The sequence below is a fragment of the Buceros rhinoceros genome, unplaced genomic scaffold, assembly GCF_000710305.1.
Source record: "Buceros rhinoceros silvestris isolate BGI_N320 unplaced genomic scaffold, ASM71030v1 scaffold10878, whole genome shotgun sequence".
In the NCBI taxonomy this organism is placed as follows: Eukaryota; Metazoa; Chordata; class Aves; order Bucerotiformes; family Bucerotidae; genus Buceros; species Buceros rhinoceros.
In genome coordinates this window covers 16,302-37,802 of record NW_010426328.1, presented here as the reverse complement: position 1 = coordinate 37,802, position 21,501 = coordinate 16,302, and the positions used below count along the sequence as shown (strand labels likewise).

Sequence of the window (21,501 nt, the reverse complement as noted above, 5' to 3'; positions counted from 1 at the left end):
TGCTTCACAGGCTAGGAGGGGTGTTCTCTTGAACACTGCTCTAGTGAGAAATAAGCAGGAGGTGATGCTGTGATGTTCCTATTCAAATATCGGGGGGAAAAAAAAGTAGAGTGTGGAGTTGTTCAGAACAGTGAGCCCAATATTTCAGGAAGCTTTGCAAGGCTTTCCTTAAAAAAATACTCACTTAGGAGTCAAACAGTACACAAATTACAATCCCTGTTCAAGCTACAAAATTGGCTATTTGAGGAACAGCAAATGTTGAGAGATGTTTTCTCCTCTAACTTCAACGTAATATTTCTTGACAGAGCACTGAGTTGCCCAGATGATTCCAGCTATGCGCTATCAAAAAGCTGGCCATTAAAGGAAATAAACCTGGAGATGTCACTGACTTTTGAATATAGTTATGTACACTGTCTTTAGTTGATTTAAACACGTTTTATTGTATTCGAATGCAGAAAAGTCGAGCTATCTCTTCCCTGCAGCAGCTGAAGTGGGTGCACTGTATGTGTCCAGCCTGCTCGAGAGAGCACGTGCTGTCAAGGCTAAGTGGTACTTTAGAAAGCAATAAAATTATATTGTTCAAATTCCTCGATGTTATCAGGCATGATGGCACACGTTGTTGCTGCCTGAATTCACATAACAACCACTTTCCCAAGTGGATAAGATGTCACAGCTCAGATTTCCTTTATGCACCCAAGAATAGAGCACCAACATGCCTCTTGCTGGCCTGCCCGCCCTGAGCTGTGGTGGCACCCAGCCCCAGCAATGCAGACAACTCTGCGCTGGTTATGTTCTGCATCCAGAGCTGTGCTGGGGTTCCTTGTAGCTCAGAAAAGGCCAGGAGGGCGTGAAAAGCATTGTGTACATGTTTTACCTTCCTCTGAGATAGAGGCAACATCAGCAAATGTCAGCTGATGTTCAAGCATGAAGGGGAACCCGAGCATCTCGGAAAATGTTTCTGCATGACCTTTCTCCAGCTGATTATTTTACAATGTTTTTTGTATTTGTCCATTTGTTCATCTATCGATTGAAAGTCCTGATTTGTTATCATTTTAGTGCCAGCTAGTTCTGGGATCATTTATCTGTGTAATAGATAATTTCAGTTAAATATTACTTCTACCGTAATATAAGTAGTGTGGAATAACTGTTTCTGAAGCAGGTCCAGAAATGGAGCTGATCTGTAAGACAGTCATACTCTTTCTGTTAGTCTCTCCCAGCCTGGGGATAGACAGGGAATTTATTCAGAATTTTATGGCCGTTGCTGGACCTCTACCCAGCGAGTTAGTAAATAGATTGCATTTGCAAGACCAAGTCCTGCCCAAGGAAGATCAGGGCCCTGCCGTGGCTGAAGCCCAGGATTACTGGTGCCAGCAAGACGTTGTGGTTTCTGAGCTGCCCCAGTACTTTTCCCATCTTCGTGAGATCGGGGTGACGCACTACAAAGTCTTCCTGCCATGGTCACGCATTCTCCCAAAGGGGGATGCCAGGAAGCCGGACGAAGCTCAAGTGCAGTGCTACCAGGAGCTGCTCAGGACCCTGGTTGCCTCAGACCTCAAGCCGGTGGTAGTTCTGCACCAGCAGCATGTCCCTGGCGCTGTGGCCACACAGGCCATGGGTAGGAAACCCAGCGCTTTTGCTGACCTTTTTGTGGAATACGCAGAGTTCAGCTTCCGTGTTTTTGGGCACCTGGTTGATGTGTGGCTCACCTTCAGCGACCTGCCGGAGGTCCTTAAAAGCCTGCCTTACGATGACCCCCAGCACCGAGCCCAGGCCCTGGCAACCGCTCACAGAAGAGCTTACAGCGTCTACCGTGAGAAATACTCGCCAGCAGGTAAGAATGGGGAGAGGGGTTATTTTATATGACTTTTTCCCAAGTGTTTTGTGATGGGGTAAAATGACAACTGCTACGTGCCGCCTCTGTGTGAATATGGTGTCAGTGCTCTCAGAATTACATAGAAATCCTTGAGAAACAGGTTCCTTCAAATCTCTTAAATTGTTTTATAATTTACTGGTAATTGCATTTTGCTTGAAGTGATAGCTAAGATAGTTGGGGGTAGTTTGTATGTGTGTGTGTGCATATTTATGTTGGATCTTTAAAGTGTCAGAGGAGTATTGAGTAGCCTCCAGTTAGCTTGAGCAGCAGAAACTAGTACTTCAAAACCAAATACTGTAATATAAAGCTATTTTCTCTAAGAGCTGTTGTCTCTTTAAAGACCAGCAGATAGATGCCCCTGAGGAAATGTAGTCTCTTATTGTTCATACACCAAACCTTTAACGTGTTGTATGGTAAAAGGGGGTCTGAGACTTGGAAAGAATCTTTGATTCCTGTCCAGTCATCTCATTTTTAAAGCCTGTTTCTGTATTTCACATTCATTGAAAACTGGGATTGCAATTGCTACCATTTCAGCTATGAGGGGAAGATCATGCCATCAGTCAGTGGCTGTGCTGTAATCTCTTACCTATGATGGGTGGGGCGTTTTCATGGCGGCATGATGTGTTCCCGAGGAATACAGCTTCAGAGGTCCAGATCTAGCTGAAGAATGAGGTCAAATTCCGCTATCATCAGCCTGCCACCCAGAAGGTGGAAATCTTTGCAAAAGCATCGACAAAATTCACTTAAACAAAATTGATCATGGTTTAAAATGACATTTCTCGTTTAATCAAAGTGAAATGATTTTGTTTAACTTCAGAAAGTTAAATGAAGTAACATGAAACAAAATATTTATTTTTTAATGTAAAATGAAAAGTAATTGTCTCTATCAGTTACAAATTACTTCAAAATTTCTCAAATACAGTCTTATTCTGTTTTCTTCTGTGTACAATGACAAAGTTGTAATAATCATAAAAATTTGTAGATAATATTGTATTTTTATGTACCTCTTTCTGACCCACAGAGGAAAGACTAAAAACTTCCTGAAATGTACCTCAAGCCATGAAGAAACAAGGCACAAAAGCCTCCTGAGATACTAACAGTGTGAGGAAGTCTGCGATGTTCTTCGTTTGACTTCCCTCGTTGCAGACACTGGGGTTTTTAAGTAATTAGATCTTAACTCTACCTGTGTTACCAGAGCAAGAGAATTTCAGCTCTTCTCTGATCGGTACACAGGATTCTTTAAGCAGTTGTCTTTGGTCTGCTTTGTTTTGGCTTGGAATTTATCTGTCCCAGGCAGACAACCAGTAGAGCTGGCTGAGTCCTGGTTTGGGGTGAGGGAGACTTATTTTTTTTAAATTAATTTATTTTTAATTCCTACATTTGTCAGAAATACTTTGCAATGCAGTTCACACTTTAGAAGTTGCCCAGCTTCCCACCCACATGACCTGTCCTCCCAGCATCTCAGCACATCCAGTACAGAATGGATTCAAAAAATAACCACTGTAGAACCACCACAAAGGAATGAAAATTAAAGATACTGCTTATAATTATGCAGGGAGTGGAAGGCACCCACCGGACAGCTGTATTCCTGCAAGCCACAGTGGTACGATGTTTGTGAGCCGTCGTGATAAGATGTTTTGACAGAGACTCCTTGAATTTCTACTTGTTCAGCTCTCCGTTGAAAAATCGTAGTGGGTATTCTGAATTTAGATACCTAGAGCAATGTCTGATGTCCCACACCTTCAGAGGTTTCCAACTGATTTTAAATTGCGAGCAGCGAACTGGAATTATTTATTGGTCCTTAACATGCTACCAACGGTCTGCCTCTTCTCGTTTTTCAAGGTGGAAAGCTGTCCATTGCTTTAGGAATTGGTCATGTCTTGGATAGCACTTCATCAGAATTGCTCTCACTTTCTCTTCAGGTAACATCTTAATAGAAATTATTTCCTAAATTGTATAATTTTTTTTTTCAATTTAACTTGATTTTTATGTACAGGATGAGATGACTTGTTGCAAGTTGAAACCTTAGCAAGTTGACCAAATGACCAGTGCGATTAATTTTGCTTATTTGTTTAGTCTGATCGTATGAAGCTTGCTGATTTTAAAAATGACTTCGCCATCCTTTCTTGGGCGGTAAGCGCTGATTAAGATACATGGAGACATATTTGCTGTCATAACCAGCAATTTTAGCAATATACATGCTTACATGACAAGTTGTCTGCAGAAAGTGTGTCTACCCGTTGTCATTCTCTGTCTGCTTAATGCACCGCCAAGAAAACAGAGAATTTATTTTACATAACTGCTGTTTTAAAAGTCTACTTATTAGGTTAAAACAGCTGAAGTGGTGCTAAAAGTGATCCAGTTGCACAGGCGTGACGTAAGATGACGGGAACATAATCTCTACGAAGACGATGACATCCTTTCTGTAAAGACCAAACTCTCAGCTGCTAGTTGCCTTCACTTAGAGGACGTTGAAGCAGGATGTGGTGAACAAATGACAGTGCAGGCTGTTTGCTGGGGCTCACAAGCCCTTAGTAATAGTTAGGAATAGGGTAAGCGATGTTGTAGGTGTGGCATTTCAAGGACATAAGCAGGGTGTGGTTTGTAGGGAGAGGAAAGACGTGTTAGGTGAGCTGACTAAACTAGGAGAAAACTTTGGACTGGAAAGTAAACTGAAAGCTTATCAGTGATTTATCAACTTGATCAGCTTTTAATAAAATAATACAATCTATTCCCTTGAATTTAATGACTTCTACAGGGATAACACTTGTCGTTTGGAATGATTAGAGATTTCTGAAGTGGACTTTCCCCAGAGGATTGTTGATAAGGCCTACCTGAACCACATAGTCTCAAAGGTTTCTCTGATTAATCACAGACTTCTTCAGTCTTACTAATTAAAAAATCAACCGTAAATCATTAATATTAAACTCATAAAATGCTCCTAGAATTTAATTTAGCTGATTAAATTTTACTTTGTTTAGCAGGAGAGATACAAAATGCATCTTCCCATACTGTATCCAGTCTGTACTCATTGTGCTGTCCAGGGGTCCCATATTAGCTGTATGACCTCTGACCCCAGCAATGTATTTTTATCAAACATTTCACAATTTTGCATATTTTGAAGATAATACCTGCAAAAAATACATTTTATTCTGGGATGATTCTTCTCCTTTTCTTGTTTCCAGGATTCGGTAGACTTTCTGTCTCTCAGCCTGCAGTACTATTGTGGAAATGAAACAGATTTCTACAATAAGTTGAGTGAATTCCAGGTAACATTATGCATTAAGCCAAAACAGTGTTAAAATCATAGCAGCAGACAGCAAACCATAAATAGAAGGGGAATTTCATGTTTCTTGATGCATGTCTGAACTGTTCTGAGTTGCTGTGAGAGCTCAGCTAACAGCTACACTAGGAAGCAGCTTCACAGTGCTCACTTCTCTGTTGTTATTCTGACTGAAAACAGGTGTTCGAAAGTGCTGGGAAGTCTCAACTGGGTCAGTGCTCGTTTCTGATGCATTAACAACTGGAACGGCATAATTCTTTTGTCCAGGACTGAAAAACCTCTCTCACATCCCAAGTGTTTGCTAAGCTGTTGGGCTAATACCTATACACAAAAATACACCATGTTATTCTATCATGGGTTCTGCAGTGGTGATACCAAACCTCCCAGCTGCTCCTCCGTAGAGGCAGTGCTGGAAATGTTAGTGAGGATGAGCCTGTGGAAGGGTTAGATCACTTGGCAGCAACCATGTCAGTGATGCTCTTGGCTGGTACCTGATACTAAACCTCTGGTAGTGAACTGCGTTGTTAAAATCTGTAAGATGGGAGTCATCCAGCAACTGAGTAGCGGAATAAGGAGCTACCCACGTGATCCATTCTCTTGAGGGCCCCAGCATGCCATTTTATGGCAACAAACTCTTAACCAAGTAAACTTTCAAGAAAGGACACAGTTCCGTGTGCCTTTTCAATGAGGGGTTTACGCTTTGATTTGCATTGAGATTTTTTTAGGATCAGAGAAGACTAGTGGGTGGTGTTTAGTGTTTACCCTGTTGATTTATGAATTTAACTTGGAACTTTTTCACCGATCCTCAGTCTTCCAGGGATTTCCTATTCTGTGTTAAAAGCAACAGATGCCAAGACCATGGTTTTACTAGCTGGCTGATGCATCTTTTCATACAAGTCTCTGACTTCTGGTTTTGCAGAATGTCTGGAAGGACATAGAGATCTTGGTTTTTAATCTAAAGTTCTTTGGTTGTGGTTCCATGGAAGATAATCTTTTCCTACCAGTAGCTACAATTGTCATAGGTAAGTGACATATTTCAGGGAGGAGTAGAGGTTTTCAACTAAGCTCTGCATGGCAAATTATAGAGGAAATTCAAAATGGTCCAGTCCAGGCTGCTGCTATCAGATGAAATAACTTTATGATTTCTTTCATAGCTTTCTTGGAAAATTAAGGGTGGATGGTGAATGTTGAGGGGAGGGGAAGCAGGAAATCTTCCCTAAAGATTTTCATGATTTTTATCAGCCTCAAGTTGAACCAGGGGAGGATTAGGTTGGATATTAGGAAAAATTTCTTCACCAAAAGGGTTGTCAAGCCCTGGCCCAGGCTGCCCAAGGCAGTGGTGGAGTCCCCATCACTGGAAGGATTTAAAGATGTGGTGCTGAGGGGCATGGGTTAGAGGTGATCTGGCAGTGCTGGGTTAACCGTTGGACTTGATGATCTTAAAGGTCTTTTCCAACCTAAATGATTCTACAATTCTATGATTATTTTTTAACATGAAGTTGTAAATACCTAATAAAAGCCCGATATATTTGATCTGAGAAAAATAGGTATTAATTATGAAAAGCCCCTTGTTTCTAAAGGTGTAATTGTACAAGTAGTGTCATGCAGTCCATGGCAACTACACTGTGAGTCAGTCCATCCATCACTTACCATTTGTTTGTTTTCAGCTATTAATAAAGAAGAGACACGTACGATTGGGTACGATGTCAATGAGTTCTTGGACTTATCATCATCTCACGTTTTAAGGTACAGTTTTTGCCCCTTAGGTGCTATAATAAAATGGTGTCCTCTAGAAACCTACGTGCAGGCAGACCCAAGGCAGTTTTAGTGAGTCCAGTCTGGTGCTAGTTGGTGAAAGGAGTGGAACGGAACACAAAGGCTCAGCCTTTGTGCTGAGCCCAGCCTCTGCTACTATAGGCAATCCTCTATCCTACTATTACTGGCAGCGTAATCCTCTTCCTCTCTCTCATCCCTGGTTACCCAAATTGTACCTTCAAGCCAATAGTAACAAGTACATTTTTCAAGGCTTCTGTGCTTTTCAAGAGCAAAACGGTTAAAAATAAATAGATAAAATAAAACAAAACAAAGTGGGGATTTTCTTAGGAGAGAGGCCAGTTTTGCTACAGAAATGTAGGAGATGTCATTGCTCAGGGAGATGCTAAGGATTACAGAGGCAGGACTGGTAAGTTTTAGCCTATCCAGTGGAAACTCATGAGAATAGTTGCAGCATGTGAAATTGCTACATGCTGCAAGGACTTTGTTTGCACCGTTGACCTAGCTGTAATGAGAACCTGCTATGAGAACCTGCCTACAGAAAAGTCCATGAGGTATGTTGCAGTTGAGCTGGTCTGCAGTTAGCTCCCTCCACCTTCATCTGCTAGCTGGATGGCAGTAGGACTGGTCGGATGACAAAGGAACTACACCCTAAGCGGCTTCTGTGAGCTGAGTGGGAAGCAAATGATTCTTTCATCCTCCCTGTTTGCAAGTTCTGTAGCACTAGCATCCACCTTGGAGCCTGTAACTTCTTTTTATTCTATTTCTAGCAAAACGAATACTCCACAGGAGAATCCAGACGCTGTTCTTGCTCCTCGCTCCTCCTATCAAACAGTTTGGGAAATGTTTGCTCAACAGTCTGAATTGGAGAGAGATTCTTTTCTGCAGGATGTTTTCCCGAGTGGTTTCCTCTGGGGCACATCCACGGGTGCCTTTAACATTGAAGGAGCTTGGGCAGAGGATGGGAAAGGAGAGAGCATCTGGGACCAGTTTGGTCATGCAGGTCATGCTTACATGAACCAAACAGCAGACGTGGCATGTGACAGCTACTATAAAACCAGCTATGACCTTTACCTACTCAGGGGTCTTCATCCCCAGCTGTACAAATTTTCTGTATCCTGGCCAAGACTTTTCCCTGCTGGCACCAACGAGACCATCAACTCCAAGGCTGTTGATTATTACAACCAATTAATTAACCGGTTGCTAGAGTCTAACATTGAGCCCATGGTGACTCTGTTCCACTGGGACCTCCCACAAGCTCTTCAGGTTCTTGGTGGCTGGCAGAATGACAGTGTGATAGATGCTTTTGTAAACTATGCAGACTTCTGCTTTGCCACGTTTGGGGATCGCGTCAAGTTCTGGATTACTTTCCACGAGCCTTGGGTTATCAGCTATGCTGGCTACGGCACTGGAGAGCATCCTCCAGGAATCGCTGACCCAGGAGTAGCGTCTTACAAGGTAGGGACACAGCAGTAACTAGGATCCTGCAGCTGCCATTCTTGTGTTGTTTTCCTCTGATGGCTCTGTACTTTAACTATGTTCAAGCCTAATGTGGCCTCTGGACAATGATTTGCTTTTTGGATTTATGATACTGGCAAAAAAAAAAGGGGGGGGGTCATTAATGGGTGCTAGATGTCTTTATTTGATTTTTCTGCTCTGAAAGCTGGTGTTGATGGATAGCCAGATCCTTCTGCTTAATCCAAAACCTGCTGCACTCTGGCTGTGATTATTTGATTTGTTTTGTCAAGATTTCTTCTTTTGGCTGGAGATGGCGTTCTCACATGGCAATACCTCAAGAGTTCTTGAGCAAAGCAGTGTGACACGTATTCCTCTGCTTTCGTCCTGCAGGTGGCTCACACAATTCTCAAGGCTCATGCCAAAGTCTGGCACCTGTATAATGACAAGTATCGTTCTCAGCAGCTGGGAAAGGTGGGGCTGGTGCTGAACTCGGATTGGGCTGAACCCAAGTCTCCAACCAACTCTGAGGATGTGAGGGCGTCTGAGAGGTACCTGCAGTTCATGCTTGGCTGGTTTGCTCATCCTATATTTGTAAATGGTGATTACCCAGATGTCCTGAAGAATCAGATCCAGGAAGTAAACCAGCAGTGCTCCACAACAGTCGCACAGCTGCCTCTGTTTACAGAAGAGGAGAAGTCCTGGGTGAAGGGGACTGCGGATTTTTTTGGACTTTCCCATTACACTTCCCGCTTGGTCAGTGCTGTGACCAATGGGACCTGCATGCCAAGCTTCGAGAGCATCGGGAACTTCTCCTTGCATGTGGATCCTTCTTGGCCACAGACTGCCTCTTCTTGGATCCACGTGGTCCCGTGGGGATTAAGAAGGCTGCTGAAGTTTGTGTCCCAGGAGTACACAGGGTCAAAGATCCCGATCTACATAGCAGGAAATGGCGTGCCAACAGGAGGCGCAGGGGATCTCACTAATGACACTCTGCGAGTGGATTACTTCCGCCGCTACATCAACGAGGCTCTGAAAGGTGTGGAGAAATTTTAACCTTCTTTAGTAATGGCAACTAGTTATTCTATCACTTCCGTGGTGGTTAACTTTAAAACACCCCCACGTGCATAGTGGTGTGAGGTCATCAGCCCATTGGGTGTGTAGTGTGACCTCAAGCCTGCCTGGTGTCCCGTTATGGAACTCTCCATTCTGTTTAGATACGGGAAGAGGTTTTTCATATATAGATAAAACCAGCCTGGACTCTGCTGTCAGTCCCTCTGTGAGAGCAGCGCTTTTATAATTCGGCTCCCCTGAAGATGACTTGCCTGCAGGCAGGCTCTTGCCTGCAGAGATCTCATAGATCAGGACCAAATGATTGATGTCTTTACTGCTTAAGCAGCTCTAACTGATAGCAACTTCTACCATTTCAGCTTAGAAATTTAAAGGAGTAATTTATATTTCAGTCATTTTGAGAAAGGGTCTTTGCTTGTGTCTTTGCAAACTATGTATCAATTGATGGAAAAATAGTATTAGTGACTGAGATTCTGGACAGGTATAGAGATTTGAGATTCAAATAGAGATTGACTGGTGCTCTCTTGAGAAACACAAATCAATATGTCAGGAAAACTTTATTAACCAGGCTGGTGATCAGTGTAGAGCATTTGCTTTTCCTGACCTAGTTCTCTATGTAGTGATAGAAGTGTTAAAAGAGCTGCAGAAAACACACTTCAGCATTGCTGCTGTGGCTCAGCAGAGGCAAAGAAGATGGACTGCGTGTGAGCAGTGAACTCTTCTGGAAGGAGAGAGATAGAGTGCTTTTTGTAGGCAGTGTGAGGAAGGATGCTGGCCTTGCCTCTGCTGGTATCGGATACACCATTCCGCTAAAAGAAACCTTCCTGCCCTCAGGGAAGATGGGCAAGCACTAAATACGCACAATGTTTCAGTGTAACGATAGTGTTAAACCTAGAAGCGCACCATGTACCTAAAATGCTGAATTGTGCTTGAAAACGAGAGCGCAGGGGAAGGGACACCAGTGGCACGAGTGTCCTGCACTCAGATATATCTCTTGACTAATATTTCCTTTCTCCTGCTTTTTTATCACTGCACATTTGGCCAGCTCCTGTTACAGTGCTGACTGCTTTTCTTGCCAAATACTCTTAATTGTTTATGGTTTGGGGGTTTTTTTGCTTAAAAGACCGTTCGTAGATGTTTGGCTTATCACACTGTTACTCTCAGGTGTGCTTACGTTGTGCTGTGCTGTGTTCAGAGGGTGTTCAAATGAATAACAATGTCTTGTACTGTTTCTGTGACAGCGGTAAAACTGGACGCAGTGGATGTTCGGTCATATATTGCTCGATCCCTGGTTGATGGCTTTGAAGGCCCAGGTGGGTACAGCCTAAAATTCGGGCTGCATCATGTGAATTTTGAAGATAGCAACAGGCCAAGGACTCCCAAGGCATCTGCTTATTTCTATTCCAGTGTTATTGAAAAAAATGGTTTCCCATCCAATGTCTCGGACAGATTTTCTACACCAGTGGTGTTTGACCGACCTGTGCCATCAAAGTTGCCAGACTTACCTGCATCAGAAGTTCCCTCCAAGGCAAAGGTTGTCTGGCAGAAGTTTTCATCTCAAACAAACTTTGAAAGGGACATGTACTTTTACGGGACGTTCCCAGAGGACTTTACATGGGGTGTGTCATCTTCTGCCTACCAGATAGAGGGAGGTTGGGATGCTGATGGCAAAGGACCCAGCATTTGGGATAACTTCACCCATGTTGCAGGGAATATAAAGAATAATGATAATGGAGATATAGCTTGTGATAGCTACAACAAGGTGGAGGAAGATATTTACCTGCTGAGAGCCTTAGGTGTAAAGAACTATCGTTTCTCCCTGTCCTGGTCTCGAATTTTCCCCGGTGGAAGGAACAACTCAATAAACAACCGTGGAGTCGACTACTATAACCGTCTCATTGATGGACTGGTTGCAAACAACATCACTCCAATCGTCACTCTTTACCACTGGGACCTGCCACAAGCTCTCCAGGACATTGGTGGCTGGGAGAGCACCGCACTGATTGACCTGTTTGATAGTTTTGCGGACTTCTGTTTCCAGACCTTTGGGGATAGGGTGAAGTTCTGGATCACGTTCAATGAACCCCAAGTCGTCGCCTGGGTTGGCTACGGCATTGGGGAATTTCCACCCAACGTCAATGACCCTGGCAGTGCTCCCTACAAGGTTGCCCACATCTTACTGAAAGCTCACGCCAGGGTCTACCACACGTACGATGACAAATACAGAGCAAGTCAGGGAGGGGTCATTGCTCTGTGTCCCAACATTGATTGGGTTGAGCCGAAGACACCAAGCGACCCCAGGCATATAGAAGCTGCAGACAGGTACCTGCAGTTTTTGGTGGGGTGGTTTACACACCCGATTTTCAAAAACGGGGACTATCCCGAGGTGATGAAGTGGAAAGTTGGGAACAGGAGCGAGCTCCAGAACCTTCCATCGTCTCGCCTACCAGTTTTCACAGCGGAGGAGCGTGAATACATCAAGGGCACGGCAGATGTTTTCTGCTTCAACACCTACACCTCCAAAATTGTAACCCATGCAACAACCCGGCTGAGGCCCTTCTCTTATGAGTACGACCAGGAAGTTTCAACAACGGTTGACAGCTCCTGGCCTACCTCAGCTATTACTGGCCAGCGGCCTGTGGCCTGGGGAATGAGGAGGGTGCTGAACTGGATCAAAGAAGAATACGGGAATCCCCCGATATACATAATTGAGAATGGAGTGGGGAGAAAGACCACATCAGATGTTGATGACAATAGCAGGATATTTTACTACAAAACATACATCGATGAAGCTTTAAAAGGTACCAGTGTTTGTTCTGTTGGCGTGTGTCTCCTTTCTAGATTTCTGTTTATTCTATTCCTCTGAAGTGATTGATGCCAGTCTTTAAACGTTCTGAACACAAGATCTCCTAATGATCTTAGTTGACCAGTGCCAGCTTTGTGGAGCTAGAAGCATGTATGTGCTTGCACGTGAATTCCTTGTGTGTCTTTTAACGTGTGATTATACCACTCACGCTCTTCCATTTGCTTCTCAGCTTACAAGTTGGATGGTGTTAATCTGAGAGGATACAACGCGTGGTCTTTTATGGATAACTTTGAGTGGCTGAATGGTTATGATCCAAAATTTGGATTGCACCAGGTCGACTTTGACAATCCCAGCAGGCCAAGAACGCTGAAGCGCTCTGCTGTGTACTATGCAGAAATCATCCGCAATAACGGCATCCCGTTGCCAAAAGAAGATGAATTTTTATACGGAGAATTTCCAAAGAACTTTTGCTGGAGTGTAGCAACGGCAGCCTATCAGGTTAGGAAATTAAGATGGATTCTTTAATCTGTGGATGGTTAATTCGTTTTGGATGAGACACCTACAGCTTTTGTAACACTAGATTTTACTGTGATTGAGGGTTGGTGAAACAGCTGCTGTGAAAGGGAGGAACTTGGAGGTACTTAAGAGCGTGGTTATACTACAGGAACTGAGGCAGCAGCGTATGAGCTTCGCAAGAGCCAGCCAACACGGAGCGGCAGGTGAATTGTTCCGTGCCTGTTCTGTGACATTGAGTTTTGCTAATACATCTTGCCTTGAGGCCTGAGAGGTCTTACTTGTTTGGTACAGCAAAAACATTGCTATTTCTAGTCTTAAGCTGGTAAGTCCAAATATTGTGTGGTGCCACGAAGACTAACAGGCTGAATTCTTTGCTAGAGCCAGACCTAAATTGGGGTTTACTAACAATTCCCCCCTCACCATCTTCAATTGCAGATTGAGGGAGGATGGAGAGAAGATGGGAAAGGACTTAGCATTTGGGATAAGTTTTCTCACACCCCCTTGAAAATCAGCAATGATGACACTGGAGATGTAGCTTGTGACAGCTACCACAGGATTGAAGAGGACGTGGAAATGCTGAAAAAGCTCAGGGTGTCTCACTATCGCTTTTCAGTCTCCTGGTCCCGCATTCTCCCAGATGGGACCACCAGCTACGTCAATGAAGTGGGACTGAACTACTACGAAAGGCTTATTGATGCTCTTCTGGCAGCTAACATTAAGCCTCAGGTAACTAAAACCGCTGACTTTCAGGTAACTAAAAGACGGCAGAACCCAAGGCACACTCAGAGCATGTGTGTGAAGTCGCGATTCTTACCAAGCAGGCGTCCCTGTCTTGGGTGGAGGAAGAGCAGTACAGCCCATGGACGGGCCCTGCGAGGTCTTCAGTCTTTCCCCCCAGCCAGGTATTACCCCTCCTGGCTTTTTATACCCCAGCTCTGTCTCTTAGGTGATGTTTAGCATGATTTGGGCGGGGAGTTGAGTAACACAGTCATACATGTTTAGCATGTACTGCTTTAGGCTCGTTAGCATATTGAGGAGCATGAATTTCAATACTAATTTTGCAGTTAATTAGGCAAAGGTCTTTGCTCGGGCACTGGGACCTTCAGCATTTGCTTGCTTGCTGTCTGGTCTTCACAAGACTCCCTCCTTCAGCCGTTATTTACACCAGCTCAAGGACTCTCCACTCCTAGAGATAGTGTAGGAATCTCGTGCTCACAAACATCTTGGCCTTTTGCACAGAATTCCCACACCAAGTTCCAAAGAAACTGCAACACTGGCAAAAAGGTATTTTGCTTGAGTGCAGGAGTGATTGCTGCAAGCTCAAAACACCGCGAGGAACAGGTAGCTGCAGATCAAAGCGCAGTTAAATTATTTGTGTTCATAAATGAGGCTGTGTTATTGTCGTTATTTCCAAAAGTAAGAGCCACTGGTTGAGTCCTTTCTCCTGCTGTCTTTCCCCACAGGTAACGCTCTATCACTGGGACCTCCCACAGGCGCTGCAGGACGTCGGTGGGTGGGAGAATGATACTATAGTTCAGAGGTTTAAGGAATATGCTGAGCTCCTTTTCCAGAGACTGGGAGATAAAGTGAAATTTTGGATAACACTCAATGAACCCTACAACACCGCGTATCTCGGCTATGGCGTTGGCACAGCTGCTCCAGGTAAGACTGCTGGGCATAACCTCAGAGCCATTGTAGGCACAGCTCTGGTTTATGCTGCAGCAGAGTAGATGCTAGAGGCTTGCAAGGAGAGAGCAAGGAAGATGATAATGGGGATAAATGGCATTTGGACTGCTGTGACTGGTGTGACAAACAGGTCCTTCTTTCACTTCACCTGTCCCTCCTCCAAGACCCATCCACCTTCTTCTGCCCCTCTAATCCACCCTTCCTCTGCCACCTCCGGATTACCCTCGCTGTCTGGAGCAGACCACATTTCCAGACCAGACCGTGGAGCAGGGTTAGGGCTGGAGGAGGGCCCAGCTCAGCTGTAGGGTAGAAGCAGGGGAGCAGAGAGAGGGCAGCTGGCTGAACACTCACCTTTCTGCTCTCCGCACTGGTGGCAGCAGCCTGTTGCCAGGGCTGGCAGCCTTGCACAGGCTGAGAGCTGAGCCACCCCATGTGCCAGCACAGGGGCGGGGTGGGGAGGCCACTGTAGGGTCCCACACAACCTACCCACAGCTGTCTCTGCGATCTCAGCAATTTCAGCCCAGGGCTGGGCCCGAGGCACCAGCTGCTGCGAGTTTACTTGTTTACCAGCAGGCAGTTCTGGGTGTCCTGGGTGTCGTGTTAACCTGGGCGGCAGCTGGTGAGAAAGCTGGGAACTGCTGCTCCACTGCCTGTGCTGTCCCTGTCTCCGCAGGCATCTCCCTGCGGCCAGGGCGAGCCCCCTATGTGGTGGCACACAACTTAATAAAGGCCCACGCAGAAGCCTGGCACCTCTACAATGAGACCTACCGGGCAAAGCAAGGAGGATTGATCTCTATCACCATCAACACTGAGTGGGCAGAACCGAGGAACCCGCACAAACAAGAGGACATCCACTCTGCCAGGCGGTACTTGCAGGTACAGCGACACCCGTGCACAGCTCTCCCTACTGCTCCGGGGTTTGTTCGTGGCGTCACCCTCTTTCTGGGTGCTGGAGATGCCCAGAACCCAGGTCAGAATCTCACTGAAAGAAAAGGATGAGCTAGAGGCATCGCTGCAAGGAAATGTATCACCCTTTTCTGGCGGCTGATCAAGCATGCAACAGAAATGAGACAGAATGTGGTGGCAGTGGCAAAAGCTCATTGAATTTACTGCCCTTTTGTGGACATCCCTGTCTGTTATAAATTCAGGTACTCCCTATAAAGCGGCATATGAAGGAGAATTGGTTAAATCCCCTGTTTTGATACATAATTTATCCTTCTCCCTTATCTCCCGGCATAGTTTCTTCTAGGTTGGTTTGCTCATCCCATTTTCAAAAACGGTGATTACAGTGAAGTGATGAAAACCAGGATTCGGGAGCGCAGCCTGGCTCAGGGTCTGAGCCAGTCCCGGTAAGAGCCCAGGCACATCCCTGCCTTTTTGTTTCACTTGCTGTGCTGAAACCTGCTTTTCTGATAGAAGTGCTAGATTCCAGTGATTCTCTTGCAGTGTTACTGTAAAAATCCTCACCGAAAAACTCTAGTTTACATTTTGCCCATTCCTTGTCTTTACCTCTCTCGCAAACCGACGTTACTAATGTATCTTTGGGGTAGGCAGCTCAGAGCGATACAGTCGATGCTCTGCATCAGACAGAGTGTGTTACAGTGTGTTACCTGATGACTCTGGTAGATGTGGTTTAACTTTTCTTCAAAACCATGTACTGAACACTGAGACCTCATTGGTCCCTCTGAATTACATTCTTCTTTCCATTCCCATTAATTATTCTTAGCGTTATTGTGGTAGCAGTGCTCCACCGGGAGTGTTTTTCTCCTTTTCTCTCCCTTTCTAGGCACATATAAGGAAAGCACATTTTCCCCTCTTCGCTTCAATAGTAATTTAAAGGGGTGTGTTAGATCTGGGGCTGTTCCTGATCATTCCTCTCTGAAAACGTGAAAGTCCGCTTGCTTTGACATGAGGGAGGTGGTGGAAGAGTCGGTGTGTGCTCTGCAGCGAAGGCTGCTCTCCTCAAGATTTGAGTTACACTTTTATACGTGTCTGAAGCACTTGCATTCTTAGGCACTTTTTTTGACACGTTATTTCTTCTCTGGCGGTTGCTGCCATCAATAAGAGAGCAAAGTCCCGTGTCTTGCTTTATGAGAGAACATGCCCAAGTTTCTCAATCTGGGGAAGAAGTTCTGTCCTCGGTTGAAGACTGCAAACTCTCAAGCATCACCAAGTTGCCAGGAGCACTGGCTGCATTCTCAACAGGGGCTGCCTCAGGACCCAGTTCCCAGGAGAATTTTCTCCCTCTCTGGCTAAAAGAGAGCTGAAGCCCCGCTTTGTGCCAGGGTACCCTGCATGTCCCTGACTCTGTTCCTTACTCCGTGTAGGGCTGCAGATCCCAAAGGGGATGCTCTTCTCTGAATCCTCCTCCCTTTTGAAGGGAACCAAGCACTTTGGGGTTAAAGGGTGGAGGCCACACTCAGAGCCTAGTTCCTAGTTTCCCCTGGGTTTTCCTGTGTTCCTCCAGAAGGGTCATGGTTCCTCCCCTGTGCTAGTGTGCTGGTATCGGGGATACCGGCGTTACACGTGGAGTGTGCGCTAATATGGTGCACAGGGAGAAAGATCGGAAGTTTTTGTTATTTCCTGTGTAGAAGCCAGAGTTTGAGACGATGCTGTATTAGCCTCAGCCGCGACCTGCCAAGTACTGCTAGTGGCAGGCAGTGAACTGCTCCTCTTGCGGCAGACGCCTGCTTCCCTGCTGCTGTGGAGCACATCTTGGCACAGATGGCAGGAGTACAGTGTTTGAGGGAGCTCACAACAGCTCCTCTGAGCGGGGACAGGACCCCCTGGGTGTCACTGGCTGCTGTGAGGCACCATTTCAGGCTTCTCTCTTTCTCAGGGCTAGTCATGCAGGATGGTGGGCTGAGTCAGGTCGCTCACACTCGGGTCACACTCAGCTCTGGGTCTCCAGAGGGGTGTGGTGAGCACGTGATAACCAGGAGGATTTCTCAGCAGTTCCTCCCAACGCATTCCTGTCTGGGCAAACACTTTTTCTTGTCTTATAAAGCAGGATGATGGTCAAACATCTTGCTTGACCATGAGCAGAACCTCTAGCCATCAGGTGCTCAGCGAAAGGTCTGTTCCTCTCGTGAAGAACATTAGAGCAGGCAGCATGAACTGCATATTCTAGCAGAAGCTTCGTTTGTACAGCAGAGCTGGAGAGGGGTAGAAGCAAAAGAAGGGGAAGTCCTGAGAAGAATTGTGTTTTGAGGGGTTTATGCTTTTCTCTGTCTTCTGTTGCAGGCTTCCAGAATTTACTGAAAGTGAAAAGCAAAGAATTAAAGGCACATTTGACTACTTTGGTCTAAATCATTATACCACAGTTTTAACATACGACGTAGACTATCCTGCTGGTGTTCTCTCGTACGACTCTGATAGGTAAGGGACGAATGTAAATTATTGGTCCAGTAAAACAAGCGCACCTGGAGCCTGGGCAGTGTAACCTGATTGACAGAGAGCAAACAAAGCCGTGAGGTTATTTTAAGCTGTTATAACCAACACTAGGGAAACTATCCCCAAACCGTTCCTGTGGTGCTGTTATTTGCACAGAAGTCCAGCAGCAGACCTGTTTTTAGAGACCTGGTGTTGCAAATGCGAATGTTTAAAACACGACAAAGAAAACTTGAGTGGCTCCTAAGGGAAGGAATCAGCACTTGTGAGGCTCCCAGTGATTTGAGATGAGCTGTAAACAGTATTTATCATATTTCCTGCCCAAAATCTGCATTGAACTGCTAGAGCATCCTGCTTTATGCTGTTGAAGACTTGTTAGTTCCCTCACCATGTTCGATAAATGTGAGTTTAAAGCCTGAATAGCTAAATCACTTCATGGTTAAGTATACGAGTCGATGTGTATTATTTAGATAGCAACTTACTTCTTTCCTCAGCTTCAGGAGGTAAGCAATAGTGTACTAGTTTTTTCTGATGAGAATGAAGGTAGTGGTGGAACCACACGTGGGGGTGAACACAGGCTGTCTTCTGAAACGCTTCCACAGAGAATATATGATTTTAACTTACCACGGCATCCCCGCCCTGCGGTTGAGCCCTGTAGGAGGACACTGGGCTCAGTCTTGTATTCCTGTGCCCAGTGTAAATGGCAATTTTGTGCACTGCAGTATACGTTGAACAGTCGAAATGGTGTCAAAGCACCAAGATCTGAAACTAACATCACTAACTAACTAGCATAACTTACTACAGTTGATTTAAGCAGAGTAAGATTGTAAAGTGGAGTGTGAAAAGTGTTTTTTAGAGGCTTGTGAGCACCAGCACTGCCTCAGCCTGCTGTGCTTTCACCAGCCTGCCCCAGGGTCTCCTCTGGTTCCGGTTTTCTGCAGAGCTCAGGGCTGTGTTTCTCCTGGCAGCAAGGAGGTGCCAGGCACGGCAGCAGGCGCTTGGGCTCCTCCCTTGATCCGTGTGTCCTCCCCCGCAGGGGTGTTGCCTCGGTAGCTGACCGCAGCTGGCTGAGCTCTGGTTCCTTCTGGCTAAAAGTGACACCCTTTGGTTTCCGAAAGCTCCTGAGGTGGATAAAGGAAGAGTACAACAACCCTCCCATTTATGTGACCGAAAATGGGGTCTCAGAAAGGGAAGCCTCAGGCTTCAATGACACGTGGCGAATGCATTACTATCGGAGCTACATTAACGAAGCGCTGAAAGGTAAGAGGGATTATTTACATCTGATCAGCCAAGTCGCTAGAGAGCAGCAGTGTCTTCTCACAAGACTGGTGTGTATAAAGCAAGTAAGTGGTGAGGAGCTGAAAGACCACTGCCATCGCACGCTCTTACCAGCTGCGTGCTCAGGTGGGTTTAGTCTGCATCCCCTCCTGAGAGCCTTCGAGTTTAGCAGAACCTGCTCGTGGAAAACCAGGACTTTGCAGGGAAAGGTGCTCTAAGGGAAGAACAAAGCCTGGCTTTAGTAGGGTGCCCGCAGCTTCCTTGTGTGGTTATGTCTGTCAAGAGAAAGTACAGCTACTTGATGAATACCTCGTTTGGCTACTGCTGCGTCTAAAAACTGCACCTTATTATTTTAAAAACACAGAAAATACACCAACCGCACACTGGTTTCAGTTACAGCAGTGGTCAAGCAGCACTGGGGAAGGGCTGTGTCCGTTTGCTTCTCTCTTTTCTGTACTGGAGGCCGCTGGCAGATGTTCAGAAAATGCTTGAGGGTTTTTTTTACTGCCTTTGCCTTTTAGCAGTGATGCTCCACACGCATTTGGTTAAACACCAGTTGTGTGTTGATGGCTTTTCTTCTGTGTCCCTAAACCTTTGTTTATGGGACAAAAGCTGTGATTTTTGGAGCAGAGGAATAGTCTCCAGTCCTGGCAGGATGACTGACCTTCCCTGGCTGTCACTTGGCAGCTGAACTACCTCAAAGCAACTGAGCTAAGGCAACCTGCGAGAGAGGCAGGAGGCCAGTGGCAATAACCTCACTGCACTCAGCTGCCATGTAGCGTCTCGAGCATCTTCATGCCACCGCTGGCCTCGTGGTCACCTCCTGTCACCCAGCTGCACAACGAATCTGTTCTCTCTCGTCCCCTTAACAGCTGTTGTGCTCGATGGCGTCGACTTACGAGGCTACACTGCGTGGACACTGATGGACAACTTTGAGTGGGCGGTGGGCTTTGATGACAGGTTTGGGCTCTATCACGTGAATTTCACAGACCCGAGCTTGCCACGGCGCCCCAAGGCCTCTGCCAGGTATTACTCGCAGATTATAAACTGCAACGGGTTTCCAAACCCAGCAACGGGCCCACATCCCTGTCTGGAACTGGAGCCTGAAGGTAAGTGATGCAGCAGAAACGGTGTGTGTGCATGCGTACATCTGCGTCTAATCCTCTGGGTTAGCGTCTCATCTGGCTCTAGCCCCATTTCCATAATCTACAGTCGTTAAAGACAGCACCGTTTCCTGCAGTATATTTTGGTAAGGGCTCCAGCAGTGCACTGACTAACCATCAGGCTTTGTGACGGCTGCCAGCATTCACGTGGAAACATGTCACTCCTGTGTGCCAACCCGGAACAGTGACCGAGTTCTGTGCAATAGCCCCTCGCCACATGCCTGCCTCCAAAACGCGGCACAAAAGCTCTTCCCTTCGCCTCCTCTCTGATGAGCAGAGCTGCCTGAGCTGTTTTCCAAACCGCACACACTCACTATTCCCACACCATTTTTTCCATACAATTTTGAGTACTTTATACCACTCCATCAGTGTTTTGAGCAAGGCTTGGCAACACTGGTTATTTTGTCATTTATGTCCTCTGCACTAGAGGAGGACACAGAACAGCACCCAGTGTCAGTGCAGGGTTTGGGGGGGTGACCACAGCTGTCAGAGCATTCGCTCACCTTCTCTGGAGTCTCAATCAGCCTCAGTCGTGCCTTTACTCTGAGCTGGGTTGTGTCAGTCACTGATGCCACAGAGTTACTGCACAATGCTGGGAGCCTTGCAGAGGCAGGAAGCCCCCACGCACACCCCTCAGGCACCCACGAAGGAGCTTACCCCAGGCTGTTCACTAACACCTTCTTATTGTTTTTCCCCCGGACAGTGACACCAACAGACCCGGACCTGGCCAACAGCGTGCGCTTTTTGGGATTAGAGCTAACATCACAAAGTGCAGAAATAGCACTGTACGTGCTCTTCGCTCTTTCTGCGGTCGGAGCAGTGGGCTTGGCTCTTCTTGTGTATAAGTATGGAAAAGTATCCAAAAGATCCCCAAAACAATCACACATGGAACTTAGTAACTAACTGTAAAGTTTCTGCCTCCTGAAGTGTGTTTTGGTTTTTTTATAAGAAAAAGGAAAAGCGACCTTGTGGCTGTACGGCTGTAACTTTGTGCCTTGCCTTACCCTGCTCCCCCCGTGTTAAATGTCTCCTTCCTCCCAGGCATGATTGAGCCTTAAAGACAAAGTAAGAGTGCTTGTTTCCAGCTGTGTCAGGAACTTTCCTCTGTTTTGCTTCGTCCTCTCCCCTTGGATGATGCAGGTCTCTTCACAGGACCCGAGAGCAGCCCCTAGCTGCTCTACTGCTGCTCAGCCTATTTAAGTTCATG

At 46.0% G+C, this 21,501-nt stretch overlaps 1 protein-coding gene across 1 annotated transcript; it reads left to right on the top strand.

Annotated features, from left to right (window-relative positions):
• The first annotated feature begins 1,167 nt into the window (after positions 1-1,167).
• Positions 1,168-21,197, top strand: LCT (lactase). The gene is given in 19 exon segments (XM_010141460.1): positions 1,168-1,831; positions 3,716-3,745; positions 4,282-4,343; positions 5,059-5,142; positions 6,076-6,178; positions 6,824-6,894; positions 7,312-7,376; positions 7,700-8,387; positions 8,778-9,423; positions 10,697-12,256; positions 12,491-12,759; positions 13,213-13,503; positions 14,241-14,439; positions 15,137-15,339; positions 15,703-15,812; positions 17,707-17,841; positions 18,890-19,113; positions 20,004-20,240; positions 20,998-21,197. Coding segments are annotated over 19 exon segments (5,841 nt in total).
• Positions 21,198-21,501: the final 304 nt, after the last annotated feature.